Raw genomic sequence first — 18,140 nt, forward strand, 5'->3', positions numbered from 1 at the left:
CCCCAGATGTTTTTTCATCCTTTCTTGTAGTAAATATGTTTTATCCGTCAGGTCTCTAATTAAGAATCCCTGGCTGGAAAGCCTTTCCAGACCTTTCTAAGCAGTATACATTCCATTATTAGAGGCTGGTAAAACACAGGTGGTGCTTGTTACTTTTGCAGTTTTACATTGTAGAATTTATTGTTGCTTTTCAACAAAGTAACATTTTTCTAGATGGCTGCAGGCATTGCATGATAATGGGATGGAGGTAGGCTCACACTGCATCCCAGCACCTAGAGCCTTTGCCTTCACAAATTTTACCTACAAAATAAATATCTTATATTTTTGGCTGTAAATACTTACTGCTCAGGAGAGTGGTGGACTGACAAAATATGTTTTTGAGAGCCATTACCACATAGGGTCAGCCATGAAAATGCACAGGAAGCATGGGGCACCTGGGTGGCTCAGTGGGTTAAAGCCTCTGCCTTTGGATCAGGTCATAATCCCAGGAGCCTGGGATCTAGCCCCACATCAGCCCCACATGGGGTTCTCTGCTCAGCAGGAAGCATACTCCCCCCCCCCCGCCCCCCCCCGCCTCTCTGCCTACTTATGATCTCTCTCTCTGTCAAATAAATAAATTTTTAAAAAGAAAGAAAGAAAATGTACAGGAAGCAAAACCATTGGGCTGAGCAAAATGAAGCCTATTAGGAGTCTTGTTCAGGTGGAACAACTGGACAGGAATCCAGCTGCAGCCACTTGAAGTGGGAAGAAGTAGAAGCAGTTAATACAGATGCCCTTGCGCAAAGTTTGGCTCTGACAAGATGAGAGGTACAAGTGGCACTGTGGTAATTCTTTAATAACCTCATTCTTGTATTATATATGCTTTCTTGACTGAAAAGCAAGGATTTACAAGTAATATGTAAAATAGCCAGAAAACTGGAGCTGTGTAGTATCTACCTTTAAAACAATTATAGGCTTTTAATACATGTCTGGTGTAGTCCATTAAATCAAGCTTTTGAATGCAAATCAATTGTTAATTTTTCAGCCAAGGGTTTCTTATTTTTAGGCATGGGGACAAGGTTGGAAAATGGCAGCCTTAGAGTTTAGTCTGTACTTTCTATTTTTAATTTGATTTTAAATTTCTTCAAAGAGACTGGTTTCCAGGGACCTGTGACCTGCCTGGGCTATATGGTCTCTGGAGCTTCATAAGAGGCTTTTCTATGCCTTTTATGAAAGGAAAGGAGGAAGGGAGAAATGAATGTCTTGTGCGTTGATAAGATTAGAGCTATATTGTCGAGAAGGCTGTATGAAATCAATTCTAAAACCAGACCAGATTTAACCGCACTTACCCAGAATAAATGGCCCTCCTCCTTTCCAAGAATAAATCAGCCTAAGTCACCACTTCCTATTAGTTTTGAAGCCCAGAAAAGCTCATAACTTAGGCTGACGTTGCCCTAAGAGAACACAGCAGAGGAGGCAGTAGCTTCCTTTTCCCTTTCAAAGGTCGCTTTATCAGCTCCCTTTATAAATATTGCGCCCACGGGCTTACATCAGAAAGCTCGATTCGATTGGGGAGCTCTCCATAGTCTATTTTTGCCTGAAAACGCTGAATAGGGTGGGTCTAAGTAGCACCGAGGTCTCGGGGCAGAAGGAGCTCGTAGAGATATGACTGAGCCTGGGAGCCCCGCAACAAATCCACTCGAGTAGGTGGTGCAAAGAAATCGAAGACCCAGATTCACGTTTTCCTTCATCAGTTTGCGCGTGCGGGTGGGTGGGAGGTGAGAGCAGTGCCCAGCTGCCAGTCCTGAGCTGCAAACTGCCTTTAGTCGGTTTGTGCAAGGAAACTCTCCCCTAATGTAAATTAATTTCCCCCAAGGTGGCCTTCGCCCTTGGCCGAGGGGCATTTCCGGGCCGCTTACCCAGAGGTTGTTTGGTAAATAAGCACGCTCATGAAGTGTCTGCATTTGGAAAGGCGCTCGCCTGCGGCGCGCGTTCCCGTGCCCCAGCCCGGGACCAGGTGGCGGGGACGAGGGCTTTGGTTTTCCCCACTGAACAGAGAGAAGGACCCGACCGGTGGAGGCTCCTCCTCCAGGGATGCTGGAGGGACTGCGTCGTTCCCTGCGCCTCGCCCTGGCGCGGGGCCCCCGGCGGTGGCAGCCCGCGCCGCGCAGTCCGTGCGCCGGGGCTTGGCCGCGCCGCCCGCATTCGCATCCAGCCGCGCGCTGCGTGCCGCCGCCGCTCTCCGCAGCCCCGCGCTCCCGGAGGCTCCCCATGGCCAGCCCGACCCGCGCCGCTGCAGCCCTCGCCCGTCAGGTACCTGAACCCGGGCGTTTGTGGAAGGGGGGCGGAATGGACCCGGGGTCTCCGAAGCCAGCCGGCCTGGTCCGGCGCAGTGCTGGCGTTTCCTGCATCATCCTGCTTCGCCGCGCATCGCCGTTGTCTCCACCCAGCTGTTTCTTCCTTCTCCAGCCCTAAGCGAAATCTAGACCTCCAGCCCGCGAACTCCGCTTTGGAGAGGCCCCTGCCCGGCAGGTCTAACGGCCAGCCGGTGACCCGCTGTGGAACGCGGCGCGGACAGCCACCGGGAACGCGAGGGTCGCCATGGAAGTCGCTTTGGGGGAGGAGGGGGAAGCGGAATTTCTGGGTGGCCAGAACCGAGAGCCACATCCTCCGTGCTTTCACCACCTCAAAATATTTTGACCGCAGCCTTCTGCCTCCTTGGATGCCTCCCCTCCCCACCCCCTCACGTAGCTATTTAGCAGATTAGCATTTTTTATTTTTTTCTTTTCTTTTTAAAGGTCTGCACCTTTCCCCAATTCGTCCCACTTCCATTGTTTTCTTAAGTATCTTTTATATTACTGCCTAATTCCCTGAGGTTTTGTCCTTAACCTGTGAGGTTTGGTGTCCACGCGCCTGCATTGCAGGACCCTGTCCTTGGAGAAAATGGTTCATTCTCGTCCTCATCCCTTTTCTAGTCTTGCTATTGTGCGCGAGTGATTGACAAGACCACGAGGCTGAGCGCGCCCAGGAGATTTTTCTATAAATGGCTTAAAACCCTAGTCTAGACTATTTACTCGGATATAAGGGGGGACAATTACCTTCTTGTTCTTTGCTGGTGAACCTTTGCTCTGTGGGGCGACCCTGGAATTTAACCGGTCTGCCCTAAGCCAGCGGTGGAGGACGGAAACAGCTGCGTCGTCGGGAAGGGTAGTAAGTGAAGGACAACACTCCCAGGACGCTCTCCTTTGGTGCCTGGGTGCTTGAGCCTCCTTTCCCTGTTGGCTCGGGTACCTGAGCGGAGCCCGCGGTGTGATGGTAAGCGATCCTGATTACCCCAGGCCGCAGTTACCCAGCTGGCTTTACTTAATGACTTTAATTCTTCTTTAAGGACTTCAATAACGGATGCTCCCCAGAATGTACTGGAGAAACGGGATCAAAGGAGGTGGTGGGGTCTTTCAGGGTAAGTTATCTGCCAGAGTGAAACAGCAGTCAACTGAATAAATCTATTTCTTGTTGAGATTTGGGCAATTTTCACCTGTGGGTTATATGGTATTTTAGGTATGCTGCCATGCATTTTAAATTCCATTCCTGGGGGGGGCGGTATCATTTGGGGAGCATTAATATCTTCACATCTAAAATTCCTAGGCAGTTGTTTATTTCATTTCATGAGTCATAACTTTTTCTTGGAGAACAATTAATTTGTAAATATTCACCTAGAGGTTTATCTGATCGTATCAATAAGTATAACCCTTCACTAGTGGAAAAAGTTACACTTGACCATTTTTCTCTTTAAAGCAACACCTAACATTTTACAGTAAATGTGTTGTACTTCTTCACTTTCTTTATGAATTATGGGGTTTATATATTAAGTAATCTCATATAACTTTCCAGGAGACTAATAAGGAGAAAATGAGAAAGAATCGTGTAAAAGCACTTTGAAAATCATAAAATTCAAAAATAGGGTGTATTATTATTTTCTGTATGAATCATTATCTCCACCCCACCCCACCCCACAGCTTTCCACCAACCAGGGAGGGTTTTTCTTCTCTTTATGTCTCCCTCTACTCTCCTGCCTATTTCAGTCACTGTCAATTGTCATCCGTAGCACAGAGTGTCCTAATGATCTCACATCCTGGCAGGGTTCAGAGAGGGAGTGGAAACTTGACTCATCAATTTCCCACACATCCAGCTCTTACTATGTGGTAGGCATTGGAAATCTGAGGATAAATTCAAGATAAGGTCTGTGCTCTCAGGATTAAAAATAATAATAATAAGCAATAGATGATAGATAAGAATATAGTAATTTCCTTACTATGATAAGTTTCTGAGTTTTATTTGTCCATAATATTTCTAGTCTTTTAAAAATAATATCCTCTATAGCCTTTTTTAAAAAAATTACTTTTTTTTTTAAGATTCTATTTATTAATTTGACAGAGATCCACAGAAGTAGGCAGAGAGAGAGAGGAGGAAGCAGGCTCCCCACAGAGCAGAAAGCCCAACATGGGACTCGATCCCAGGACCCCGGGATCATGACCTGAGCCAAAAGCCGAGGCTTTAACCCACTGAGCTACCCAGGTGCCCCTCCTTTATAGCCTTATAGCTAATGTAGTCTACTCATCTAGTTTATTAAGACCAAGTTCAGATACACTCTGGGGACTTAGATATTGAGATATGGATTCTAGCAAGAATGAGATAAAACAGACTATTTTTGATAATCTCTCAACATTATTTTATATAGTAGGTATATTCCTCAAAGGGTATATAGACGAATGTGATTTTTTTTCCCCAAAAGGCCTTTATATTTTTATACATAGAGAATTTTTATGAAGTTAAAATTAATTCATAGTGTTAGTTAGGGTTTCTGGGTGGCGCAGTCCGTTGAGCGTTGGACTCAGGTCCTGATCATGGTTTCAGCTCAGGTCATGATCTCATGGTGGTGGTTGGGGATAAGGGTCCACTGAGCCCTGCACTGGGCTAGAGCTCAGCGGGGAATCCATCCGCTGGAGTTTCTTCCTCTCTCTCTCTCTCTCATATAAATCTTTTAAAAAATTAGTGCTTAATATAAATAATCTATTTGTTGAATTTAGATTTCTGTATATTAGGTTTTAGGTAAAAGGGGAGTGTACTGACATTCTGCACTTGTATTTACATATTAAAACATGCTGTAATGGTGATTGTATTCACAGTGCATATGTAATGAGGCAAAGGAAAAATGAAATTGATAATTTGGGAGGGAAATGGTGGGTTTTATAGGACCATTGTTGCTTTTGACAAAAAGCAAAGGTTTTTTTTTCCTTTATTTTCTCCATTTGTATTTTTAAGTTGCCTTTTGAGTTTCTCATTGAGTTTTCATATTGCATCCCTTCCCCCATCTTGATACAACTGAGGCTGCAGTTTCCCAACAAGTCCCAAAATTGAGATGCCTTATTACTGGGGAATCCTACAGAATCTTTCTATGGACTCGAGAGCCTTCTGTGTTTCAAAGAGACCAGCTGTCTGTTTCTTCCACTTTCCCCTCCTCAGTAGCTCTCCACAGAGTGTGACACTCTAAATCTGTAATTCTCCCCTTTCTATTAGACTAGATTTGATCTTCTTAAGGATTTATTTGTTTATTTGAGAGAGAGCATGACCAAGCAAGCTGGGTGAGGGACAGAGGGAAGGGAGAGAGAATCCACAAGCAGAACACCACCTGCCCCACTCAATTGACTGAGCCAGCCACCCAGGCACCCCTCTATTAGATTTTAAAAGATTATCTCTAATGAACTTAGCACCTAACGCTTTCCAAATAGAGTCAGAAAAATGCACTTATTGTCGACCAAAGTTATGCATTTTCTGATACACTTGTAATACAGAGATAGCTTTTAAATATTTACGTATTGTGTCCAGTGCAGAGAAGTACAGATACGATTTTGAGTGGTGAACAAGAGATGTGGCCCGAATGCTGGCTAACACAAGCCCTCGGGTGCAACCGGGTCACATCAGCCTGCTCTAGGCTTCCCCATTTCAGAGCAGATGGGACCCAAGCATGAATTTTGAGTTCAGAAGTTGCTGTTTTTAATATGCTTTGTTTTTGTCAATTATTTCTTGTCGTTTCACAATCCAGTCATTGTGGTCTTCCAGATTCTTCCACAAGCATATGGCCAGAAACATCCTGACTTTGAAGTCATCAGAGAACAAGGAGCATCAGAAGGAGACAGATTAATTATGTAGGAGAAAGTGTCGTTTTACAAATACTGTTATTTTTATCCATCTTTGGAAAGCAAATGCAGAAAAAGGTTTCTAAACAGTGACTGAAAACTGTTTGCAAAATGTGTTTTTTGTATGCCAAACAAAGATTTATTTCCCCCTTAGAACTAGATTTCACATGTACTCAAAACTAGTCACAAACCTTCAGCTAATATTGCTTATTTTTGAATTTCATTCAGTTTACTGGTTGTTTTTTAATATTCTTAGGTAATTTCTCTTGGAGCTCAGGTTAAAAGCTGTTAGTTTCAGTTTCTAGAATTAGAGAAGTTTTGTTTTCCTTTTTGTTTTGGTGGGGTTTTTGTTTGTTTGTTTGTTTGTGTTTGTTTGTTGTGGGTTTTTTTGAGAGAGCACATGCACATTGGGGAAGGTTGACTAGGCAGGCAAAGAGAGAGGGGGAGAGAAGATCTTAAACCGGCTCCACCGTCAGCCTGATGGGTATCCATCACATGGTCTCAAGATCACGCCTGGAGCCAAAATCAAGAGTCAGATGTTTAACTGAGTCACCCAGGCCTCCCAGAAGTTGTTTTAAATGACAGAAATTAGACTTCTTGATGAAATTCTGAAGGCACTCAGTTGTGTATTACTTTGAAAAACTGCATATAGGGCAATCCTTATTTACAAATTAGAAAATCAGAGGGTTGCTATTCCTATCGTTAATAAGTCACATCTTACAAAAGGATGTAGTAGCTTACTAAAATAGATTACCTGGTAATTTAATCATTTGTATTCAGTTTCCAGGAACTTAAGTAATAGTATCAAGTTATAATTACAAGAACACTAAGTCCAGCATAAAAATACCTTGTTCTTTATCTTTGCCATTAATTAACTTGATCTCACAGGGTCATTGGATCACTGTGAGTGGTGGGTAGTCCTAGAGGTATTTTAAGGACAGTTCAGAAAAGTAAAAATTATATACTGGGCTACTGGGCCATAATCATTCTTAAAGTTGGTTCTTTAAGGATTTGTATTAACAAAAGGGTCTTTTATGATATACAGCAAGTACATAAGATTTTTATAGAAACTACAGCAGTCTGTTTTGTTGAGAGGTCCAGACCATGAAGATCAATCCATGTTTAGCAAAAAAAAAAAAAAAAAAAAAAAAATTTAAGATTTTATTTATTTATTTCACGGACAGAGATCACAAGTAGGCAGAGAGGCAGGCAGAGAGAGAGGCGGAAGCAGGCTCCCCACTAAGCAGAGAGCCTGATGTGGGGCTTGATTCCAGGACCCTGAGATCATGACCTGAGCCAAAGGCACAGGCTTAACCCACTGAGCCACCCAGGTGTCCCAATGTTTAGCAAAATTTAGAACACAATTATTAGCACATATTTGATGTTTGTAATAGTTACTGTGCTAAATGAGAGTCCAGCATAATCTAAAGAAATGACTCCCTTTTCCAATTGTTCAAATTAACTAAAAGATTTTATAGAGCCAAACCAAACATTCTGGGGGTGGGGATGTCTATATAGAGGGCTTGTCTGAGCAACTGCTAGGCAGTTGGAAAAGCTGAGGATACCACCAGACTGATGGGCCAGATGGGGCATTATATACTTCCTGCAGGAGGACGTTTCCACACTTCCTCCAGGAGGACGAAAGGAGTGTGATAAACTGGCTACACCATATGTCTGGTGTGACAGGTGGAGGAAATGATAGGGAAGAAAAAAAGAGGTGACGGTGGGAAGGCATCTTTGGCAAGTTTAGTCCTTCCATGTTAAACAGAGGCATGTAGACAAGAATGCTTAAGTACTGGTCAGCGTTCAGCCGCTGGGTCAGTGTGTACCCCTAGTACAGCCCACCCAAGTTCCTTACTGACTTGATGTTCCTTGATGCTGTTTGCAGTTCTCCTGCTTTGCTAGCCTCCCTTGCAGCTAGATAGCATGACACATGTCTGACCGATAAGGCATATGGGAATTCCTGGGGAATGCGATTAGAGGGAACAGACTTGGCTGCTGTTATTCTTTCCCTCCCCTATCTTTGGACCTTGAAAATCATGAAAGCTGAAGCTACAGCTATAATAAGCTTTCTTTTGATTCTGAGGAGAAGGCTCAGAAAATCAAAGGGCCTTGAGATGCTGGGCTACCGCCAGGCTTGGCTCCTCCAGACTGATGTGAGAAAACCAACTCCTCTTTCTGTGCTTGACTTACTTGCAACTGAACTCATGGCTGAGTGATAAGTAGACGGTTAATGCAGGACATTAGTGAGAGGTAGAATTGACACAAGAAGTTAGTGCCATACGTGGGGTACTTGATTTTGCAGCTAAATTTGATTTGGACTTCTCTGTAGTCATTCAGCTCCTCATGGACACTGAAGATGATGATCAAGCATGTGATTATGTTCCGAGATGACAGGGAAAAGATACAGGATAGTTGCTATGAAGGGATGGTAGAAACTGAGAAATCAGACTTTTTTTTTTAGATTTTATTTATTTATTTATTTGACAGAGATCACAAGTAGGCAGAGAGGCAGGCAGAGAGAGAGGAGGAAGCAGGCTCCCTGCTGAGCTGAAAGCCCAATGCGGGGCTTGATCCCAGGACCCTGGGATCATGACCTGAGCCGAAGGCAGAGGCTTTAACCCACTGAGCCACCCAGGCGCCCCAGAAATCAGACTTATTAAAGAGATTCTTGAAAGTATGCATGTCTCAATTACTGATGGGGAAGCTGAGGGCTGGGAGAATGTTGTGGAGAATGGTATATTATCTTGAAAGTAATGAAGATGTAAAGGACATATAGGAAGACATGCACAATGGATTTTTATTGGAGGTCATGTCTGGGAAGTGGGAACATAGTGGCCAGGGCTACTAGTTAAAAATGTTAGTGATTTATTTTTTGAATGTTGGGAATTTTATACTTTTCATTTTTCTTCGCTTTACAGTAGAATTTAAAAATAAACATGCATTCCTCTTATTAGATGAATTAAGGATTAAGAAGGAAAGATGTAGAATGTAATATGATATCAGAAATAGGGATCAAGTTTTGGTGGAAACATGTGCCCTATTTTAGATACATTCAGTCTGAGATAACTAAGGTCCTGTGATTATGAAATAAAAATGTATGCCTTTTGGTAAGAATTCACAAATGAGACTTAAATCTCCTAAGTGGATCTCAGCCTTTCCAGTGCCTTGGAATCTCCTGGAGAGCCTTCAGTGAAAATTGATGTGAAGTCCCACTCCTGAGTTCCTTTCATTTTTTTCCTGGAGCTTTTGTGCATCTTGGCTACAGCATGGGCAGTGAGTGACATTTCCTTAAACAAACAAACAAAAAAACTTCCCAAGTGAACCAATTCAGCAGCCAGTGTTGGAAACCATTGTTCCTCTCCGTTGCTAAAATCTTCAAGGGAGATAGTGTAGCATGGTGAGCCCTGACGGACCAGTTAGAATGTTGTGGGTAAGTTTGAAGAAACAACCAGCCACTCCCCTGCCCTTTCCCTGTGAGGTTCTGGTTCAGTTCTGGAATGGAGTGTGGTTTAGTGTTTCTAAAAAGCTTCGTATTTAAATCCAATGTATAGCCAGGGCCGAGGATCTCTGATGCAGAGGAGGAAATGTAGAGGCTTAAGGAAAAAATTCAGTGTTACCCAGATTTTTGTATTTTGCCACTGTCAAACTATCTTTCTCCCCTTTCCTGCTTTGCTCCTTCATATTTTTAAAAAATTAAGGAAGAATGGTAGCCATACCTCTAGTATTATTCCTGATGGCTCCTTCAAATTGCCTGGAGTAAAGGTAAACTAGGGTTGTTTTAATTGTTAGCAGCCTCTTTGGTAAAGGTTCCTGGGGAAATAAGGAAGATGGGGTACAGTCTTTTTTTTTTTTTTTCAAAGCTTATTTATGAAAGAGCGTATGTGCAAGTGGGGAGTGAGGAAGAGGGAGAGAGAGAATCCTCAAGTAGACTCCTTACAGATCCTAATGTGGGGCTTGATCCCAGGACCTCGACCAAAATCATGACCTGAGCCAAAATCCAGTCAGACACTCGACTGACGGGACTGACGGAGCCACCAAGGTGCCTCAAGACAGGGTACTCTCTTAATTGCACGGAGTCAGAACCCATGGAGAACTGGAATGTTGGTCAGTATAGCATGAAGTAACTAGTTTTCTTGGCCCAGAGCTTTCCACTGTTCCAGCAGCCACAGTGCCTCTGTGACATCTTCTGCCACTCCATTTTCCCCACATTTCCTGAATTCCTGCCGCACTGAGCCTTCCCGGTTCTTTGAACATGCCAAGTGTATTCCCCTCTCAAGACCTGGGCCCTTGCTTCCTCTGCCTCAAACACTTAGCCTCTAGATATCTACATGGCCTACCTTCTTTTTTCATTCAAGTCTCTGCTCAAAGGACACCTCATCAGAGAGGTCATTCCCAACCCTTTCACCAAAAATGGGTTTTTCTTCCTTACACTATCCTTCTAAGCAGCTTTCATTTGCTTCATAGCACTAATCACCTCTTTACCTCTCTTTATCCACTTAATTCTTTATACTGTTTCCCTGCACTAAGAGAACAGGACTTTACTTGTTTTCCTCCCAGAGATTCCTTTGGGCCTGTAACAATGGGTACACAGTAGCTCAGCAAATAATAGATGGGGTGAGTAATACTTGCTCACAGCGGCTGCTTCCTGTCTGTCCATGGCTGATGTTGAATTTGCTGAGAAGGAGGGACTGAGCCACAGGCATCTTTGCATCTCTTGTGCTTGCTTAGTGCAGTGCCTGAATCATTGTGCTGGTGCAGTCAGTGTTCATTGAGTGAATAAAAAGGCAAAATACTAAGAATAATAAAGCAGATATGGAAGAAAGAGCAAGAGAAGGAAAAATTAAAAAGCTGTTTTATATGAGGCCATAGTCTTGTTTTTAAATACTATGTAGATTGTTATTGATAGAAAGTATATATTCCATGGCCTATTGGTTTCATGGCAGGTGGTTATTTATTGGAGAGTATAGAAATCCTGAAAGCTATAAGTATCATGTATAGTTGATTTCTTGATTATCTCATGGGAGAATGGGTTAGCTAATGACAGAAATAACAGAGAAGGTGATCTTTATTTTACTTTTGAAGAACCATACAAAGTATTCATTCTGTCCATTCTGTCATTAGGGGGAAAGGCTGAGGTCTGTTGCCTTTGCAATATCGAAGACATACCCCAGCTTCAGCGAGCAGGAGAAACTCACGTCTTCTACTCACACTCTCACTTCTCCCTCTTTACCGACTCTCACCTTTCTGTTCTGGGTCTTACTGTTTTCCCCTGTTACTGAGAAGTTTTTATTAGTAGTTTTAATAGGTGAAAATTTGCATTGTTTATGTAACTCTAGTGATATGGTTACAGATTTTTCTTAGCCCAAGGCTAAGAAAAGCCACTAAAAAAGCCAACTAAAGCCAAGTCCCGAGTGCTTCGTTGTGCAAGAGCACTGTGAAACCATTCATGTAATGAAATGTTTATGTTAGAATCTCACTCACTTTAAACCCTGGCCATCTTCTGCGGATGAGCCTGTCATCCCTCAGGGAGTACCTGAAATCAGCCGGATGTTATTTTCAGCATTTAAGATGTACTGTATTGTGTGTGTGAGGCACTGTGCTAGGGTTAGAGATTTCACTGGAATATCTACTCAGTTCTTGTCCAAACAGTCTAGAGGGACTGGCAGACTTTTTAATGGGTCAAATAATAAATAGTTAGGCTTGAGGACCATAATTTCTGACATGATTCATGGACGATGCCATTGTTAAAGCTAAAAGAACAGTGTGACTGTATTCCAATAAAACTTTTATTTACAAAATAGACCAGAAGGCTGCATTTAACCTTCTGGTGAAATTTGCCCAATATCCTATTTGGGGGATGAGGTCTAGAGGATAAAGGGAGAGAAATGGGATTCAGGGAACAAAATAATTGAGCTGGAGTGTATCCCTTTAAATAAATTCTTTTTCTGCACTCAATAAAGGGTTTTAAGTTAATTTACTTGGATTAAATAGTGGTAAAAGAAAGTCCATTTGCCTCCAAATTTGGCATTTTATTGGCATATTCCAAAGTAACATTACTAAACCTGAAAATTACAGTAATATGTTATCTCTAGTGCCTTAGGCTTCCCTGTAATGTGAGCTTTTTTGTTATTTTAGAATACATTCAGCTGAATATTATAAAAATGAAACTGATTATATTCATAATATATCAAGTGACTGAGGCATGTGTAAGGCAGTAAATTAATCAGAAGCGATTGGATTTTTGTTTAATTTTTATGTATTTGTTTATTTTTTTAAGAGCATGTGCACAAGGCAGGGAAGGGGAAAGGGAGAGAGGGAATCTTAAACAGGCCCCCTGCCCAACCCGGAGCTCACACGGGGCTCAATCTCATGACCCCGAGATCATAACCCAAGCTGAAATCAAGAGTCAGATGCTTAACCGACTGAGCCACCCAGGTGCCCCTGGGATTGTTTTAATATAAGGATAAGAGCTGATGATCTAAAGGAAACTTCTGTACTTGATTTTGGGGGGCAATGAGTACTCTTATGGAGTTGGACCTTCCTTACAACCTGTTAACAAGTTGAACCTGTCCCTGGTTAATATTGTTTTTACTGATCAAAAAGCTCCTTCCCCTATAGTTTGTTGGCTGACTACAGCTCTTGTGAAGTTCGAGATGGTACTGTGATTGGGGTGTGTGTGTTTGGCCATGTGTAATGTGCAAGCTTGGCTTTGTGGGGAGTTGGTGTAATGGTGCTGTGTGAAGTTGTTTCCTATTACTCTTATTTTTCTTGCTTTCAATAAGAGGTCTTTTGTTCACTGTTTCCTCAACACAGAATAGAGGATTTGATTTATATCTTGGTGTACATTCTCTACTTCTCTGTTTTCAAAGAGGAAAACATTTGTTTCATTCTCTTCCTTTCTTCTATGATGTGCCCAGGGGGTTTTGAAGGCTTGTGCCAAGAATTCTTTGAGGGAGCTGGAGTACAACCATCACTAAGAGATTCGATTCTTAATGACTTTAATTTTAGTTTAACAAATCATTATGAGTATTGCTGTCATTATTCTAGAAGACACCCCTTCCCTCATTCCTGAAGGCTTGATACAAGTCCTGTGGTGAGAACGAGGAAGGCATGTGTTCTTCTTTTTCCATCATTTTACGCGTTCTGCTATTTTGTCCCTGTTTCTAAATATCACTGGTCTTTATTTATTAGTCTGTGTACAGTAGAGATTTCAAACAGCAAGCCAGATTCTGAATGCCAACAAGATTTGTTTGGCTCACGTAGTGTTGTTAAATTTCTGAGTTCGTTGCCAGCATTTGAAAGTCAACTGATTTCACTTTTTTGTAGCCAGTGACCTAAATTTTGTCTTTTCACCCTCTGTATTATGCAGCCAGGGGATGTCCAGTAACTTTTCTTTAATGATGCCAATTTTTCTTCCTCAGGCGAAAGATCTCATAATCACACCAGCCTCCATTTTAAAGGAAAAACCAGACCCAAGTACTCTGGTGTTTGGAACTGTGTTCACGGATCACATGTTGACGGTGGAGTGGTCCTTAGAGTGTGGATGGGAGAAACCATGTATCAAGCCTCTTCAGAACCTGTCCTTGCACCCCGGCTCCTCCGCTTTCCACTACGCTGTGGAGGTAAGTACAAAGAAATCAGGGATTTCTTGTGCTGGGCCTTTGCTGTGAGTATGACGTAGCTCTTCCATATAAACTAGCTTTGGGGCAGGATGGGCTTTCTCAGATTTACTCAAGGAAATCATAAATGTCTTCAAAACTTTTTCCATAGACCGTTGGACTGAAGGTACGTCTTAACTCATCTTTTGGATAGTCTTGAACTTTTCATTATATCAATAAAAAAATCATTTGCAGCAAATGCAAGGATGGTAGATAAGAAAATTCGCACTCAAGGGCGCCTGGGTGGCTCAGTGGGTTAAGCCGCTGCCTTTGGCTCAGGTCATGGTTTCAGGGTCCTGGGATCGAGTTCTGCATCGGGTTCTCTGTTCAGCAGAGAACCTGCTTTCCTTCCTCTCTCTCTGCCTACTTGTGATCTCTCTCTTCCTCTGTCAAATAAATAAATAAAATCTTTTTTTTAAAAAAAAGTTCGCACTCAAAAATCCAGGACTGTTAACATTTTACTGAGTCCCTTGTCAGATATCCGGTGTCATTGAATACAGTATTACAGTTCGGTCTTAGGGCTTCCTGCATGTTTTTAGGACCAGCATTAACATGTAGGGTATACGTGTTAAGAGCCTTCAAGCATGAGTGAAATAATTATAAGCATAAAATCCTAAATATGTTGAGAATATGTTCTCTAGCCCTTGTCAGGATACACACTAAGATCCACAATACACTCCTCATTCCCTTCACTTGCATTTTATTTTACTCGTTTTCAATGTGTTGGACATCTTTCCCAGAATATTGGGGTACTGGAAATAAGCAGTGACCTACCTATTAAGGGAGTAAAAGTAGTAGATATTCCCAACAATAATGGTAAAATTACTTGTGGTTATTAAACTCCAGCAATGTGCTCTGCACCTTATGTGGGTCATTTCATTTAATTATTTTAAGTGAGAAAACAGTTAAAGCATTCAGGTTCTATAGTCAGACTTCCTGGCTCAGATTCTTTCTCTGTTGCTCCATAGGGAGCTCTATGACTTGGGAAGCTTATTTAAAATCACTTTGTGCTTCCAATTTCTTTACCTAGAAAATTGAGGTAGGGATAATACTTACCTCCGAGTAAGTATTTGCCATATCCCTTCTTACCTAGAAAATTGAGGTAGGAGCTTAGGAGGATAAGGTAAGGTAATTTGTTTAAGTATATACAGCCGTTCTTGGGGCATAATGAGAGCCCAGCTGTTAGCTATTGTTGTTAACCCTTAAAGCAGCCTTCTCTCTTATAATAGCAGGTTCAGAAAAGTGAAGTTTCTCAGCCAAGATAACACAGCATTAGGGGAGGAGACAGGGTTCCAATGCTGAGTACTACTCCCTGTGACATCACTCCTATACATAGACACTAAAATTATGAAGAGGCCTGTCCAATTAACGTGTTTAAAATTATAAACTTGGGGGCGCCTGTGTGGCTCAGTGGGTTAAGCCTCTGCCTTCGGCTCAGGTCATGATCTCAGGGTCCTGGGATCAAGTCCCGCATTGGGCTCTCTGCTCAGCAGGGAGCCTGCTTCCCCCTTTCTCTCTGCCTGCCTCTCTGCCTACTTGTGATCTCTCTGTCAAATAAATAAATAAAATCTTAAAAATAAAATAAAATAAAACAAAATTATAAACTTGAATAAGTTGGAAACCTCTTCGATGCCCAGATGTCTTCAGAGGATGTTGTGTCTTTAGTTTCCATCCCTAGCTCTATGTCCTCACTATCAACTTGGATGAGCTCTTTCGTTATTTGCTCCAAGCCTCAGTCTCTTCAACTATAAACTAAGAGTGGTAGCCTCGCCTTTGCCTGTGTCACAGGGTATAATAAAGGGAATTGAAAGAAGGGATATGGCAAATCTTAGGGCATGGTCTCAAACGTAGCACATGTCCTTTCCTCAGAGTTTTTGATTTACACCAACTTCCCATGCCATGTTCATGCCCCCCTCTCCAGGGACCACACTTTGAGAACTGGAAGTACACGAGAAAGGATTAATGTGATTTTTTTTTTTTTAAGATTTTATTTATTCTTTGACAGAGAAACACACATCAAGAGAGTGAACACAAACAGGGACAGTGGGAGAGGGAGAAGCAGGATCCCCACTGAGCAGGGAGCCCGATGCAGGGCTAAATTCCAGGACCCTGGGATCTTGACCGGAGCCAAAGGCAGATGCCTAACGACTGAGCCACCCAAGCATCCCAGGATTAAAGTGATTTTTGAAAGCTAAAAGCAATATTGAGGGCCACTGGCTTTTGAAAACTTGTTGGAAATCTAATTAGTTAGAATGCTAGTTTGCTTGGTTTTACCAATTTAGATTTTTGTGACCAGGATAGTTAAAAAAAATTTTTTTTTTAATTAATATTCTCCTTTGTTAAATTGAAAACTTTTCTACACTCTTTTTTAAAATTTTTTTTAAAAAATTATTTATTTATCCAACAGAGATCACAAGTAAGCAGAGAGGCAGGCGGGGCGGTGTTGGGGAGCAGAGAACTGGATGCGGGGCTTGATCCCAGGACCCTGGGATCATGACCTGAGCCGAAGGCAGAGGCTTTAATCTACTGAGCCACCCAGGTGCCCCAAACTTTTCTACATTCTTACTGTTTCACTTACAATATGGATACAAAAAGTATTTTGCATGAACTGGATCATATATTACACCAGTTGTCGATTCAGTGTAACAGATTAATGGCTTAAAACAGAAACCATCATTTTCTTTTTCTCTTCCATGCTTCTGGGGGTTGAATAGGATGGTGTAAGTGGTTCTCGCTTGGGGCTCTCACATGCAGTTTCTGTCAGTGAGTGACTGGGGTTGGAGTCCACTTGCCTGGGTGGGGAAAATCAGAAGGATGGGGGTGAAAGCTGAGGCTCTGCCTGCATCCCTCTTTCTCCATGTGGTCTCTCGAGTATGGTGGCTTCAGAATAGTCAGACTCGGTACATGGCACCATGGGCTCTAAGCTGTGTGTCTCAAGACACTGAGCCCACATGGAAGCTCTAGTTCTTTTTATGTCCTAACTCCCCAATCACACAGTGTGACTTCTGTCATAACTATTACCATGGCCATCATAAAGACCTTCTTATGTTCAAAAGAAGGGGATCCACCTTTCTTGACGAGGAACATCGAGGTTCTAGAAGTGCTGGTAGGACTGAAAATATTGTGTGACTGTTTTTGGAAATACAGCCTGTGACATGTATCAGTGATAAATGGGGAGGTAGAGAATGCATTTACTTTGCTTTTTGTAGATTGGGCTCTTGGGTTTAGCAAACAAAAATATTAGGAAATTGTCATAGGGATTTAGAAAGTGTGATTGCCTTGCGCAGAGAAACTGAATCCTGGAATTTTCTGAGGCATGTTCATTTTATTTCCTATTTACTTGCCTGTGCAATGGAGGTTGAGTGTCTACTCAGTTCCCTGGGAGTGCAGTGTGCTTAGGACAGGATGGTGAGCAAACTGCCCTCAGTATGTACTTTTTTTATCTTTTAACCCCCACTAATAGGCAGATAGTTTATCCCAAAAATTTTCTTCCCAAATGTGTTTGAAACATTCACGTTTTAGGCTTTTTCACAGGTCTACTCTTTCTCTTATACTGACGCACTTATGGACACTACATTATTGGACACCACCCAATTTTTAAGTTCACTAATAGTTGTATTGTTTTAACCCAAAAGTGAATAAGAGCAGACCTCTTAAAAGTTCTCCTCCTTTCATAAACCCTGTTGATGATAGTATCCATTTTATCTTGAGATCTCCAACTACATGTCGTTTTTATTAATTATGAAAGTATTCTTTATTTATTTTTATTTTATTTTATTTTATTTATTTTTTATTTTTTTAATTTTATTTATTTATTTGACAGACAGAAATCGTAAGTAGGCAGAGAGGCAGGCAGAGAGAGAGAGGAGGAAGCAGGCTCCCTGCTGAGCAGAGAGCCCGATGCGGGGCTTGATCCCAGGACCCTGGGATCACGACCCGAGCCGAAGGCAGCGGCTTAACCACTGAGCCACCCAGGCGCCCCTATTTTTATTTTTTAAAGATTTTATTTATTTGATAGAGCACAAGCAAGGGGCAGCTGCAGGCAGAGGGAGAGGGAGAAACAGACTCCCTGCTGAGCATTGAGCCAGATGTGGGGCTCCATCTGGGACCCTGGGATCATGACCTAACCCAAAGGCAGATGCTTAACTGACTGAGCCACCCAGGTGCCCCAAGAAAGTATTTTTTAATAGATACATATGTGAAGATTTCAAATAGCAAAATAAGAACCATGACTAGAGAACTTGGATAAAATAGGAAACTTGATAATAGTTCGTTTTCAGGTTGAGACAGTCAAAACACAATT

The 18,140-nt window shown here is 42.2% G+C and overlaps 2 protein-coding genes across 5 annotated transcripts in view; one reads left to right on the top strand and one right to left on the bottom strand.

The window, feature by feature from the left end:
• LOC116593407 (lymphoid-restricted membrane protein) overlaps nucleotides 1-2,413 on the bottom strand; it is a 130,744-nt gene extending 128,331 nt beyond the window's left edge. Inside the window, exon 1 of the mRNA XM_032347663.1 lies at nucleotides 2,297-2,413. The gene's annotated coding sequence lies outside the window, so the exon portion shown is untranslated. The remainder of the gene's footprint in view (nucleotides 1-2,296) is intronic.
• The window catches only part of BCAT1 (branched chain amino acid transaminase 1), a 109,442-nt gene that overhangs the window by 30,417 nt on the left and 60,885 nt on the right, over nucleotides 1-18,140 (top strand). The window contains exons 1-3 of one of the 4 annotated variants that reach the window (XM_032347659.1): nucleotides 1,959-2,292; nucleotides 3,368-3,439; nucleotides 13,601-13,801. In XM_032347659.1, coding sequence (XP_032203550.1) covers nucleotides 2,074-2,292; nucleotides 3,368-3,439; nucleotides 13,601-13,801 — 492 coding nt within the window. In that variant the 5' untranslated portion in view covers nucleotides 1,959-2,073. Of the gene's footprint in view, nucleotides 1-1,958; nucleotides 2,293-3,042; nucleotides 3,295-3,367; nucleotides 3,440-13,600; nucleotides 13,802-18,140 lie in introns of those variants that run through there. The other 3 variants (XM_032347661.1, XM_032347660.1, XM_032347662.1) reach the window with 3 other exon arrangements.

This window comes from Mustela erminea, chromosome 6 (genome assembly GCF_009829155.1).
Source record: "Mustela erminea isolate mMusErm1 chromosome 6, mMusErm1.Pri, whole genome shotgun sequence".
NCBI lineage: Eukaryota > Metazoa > Chordata > Mammalia > Carnivora > Mustelidae > Mustela > Mustela erminea.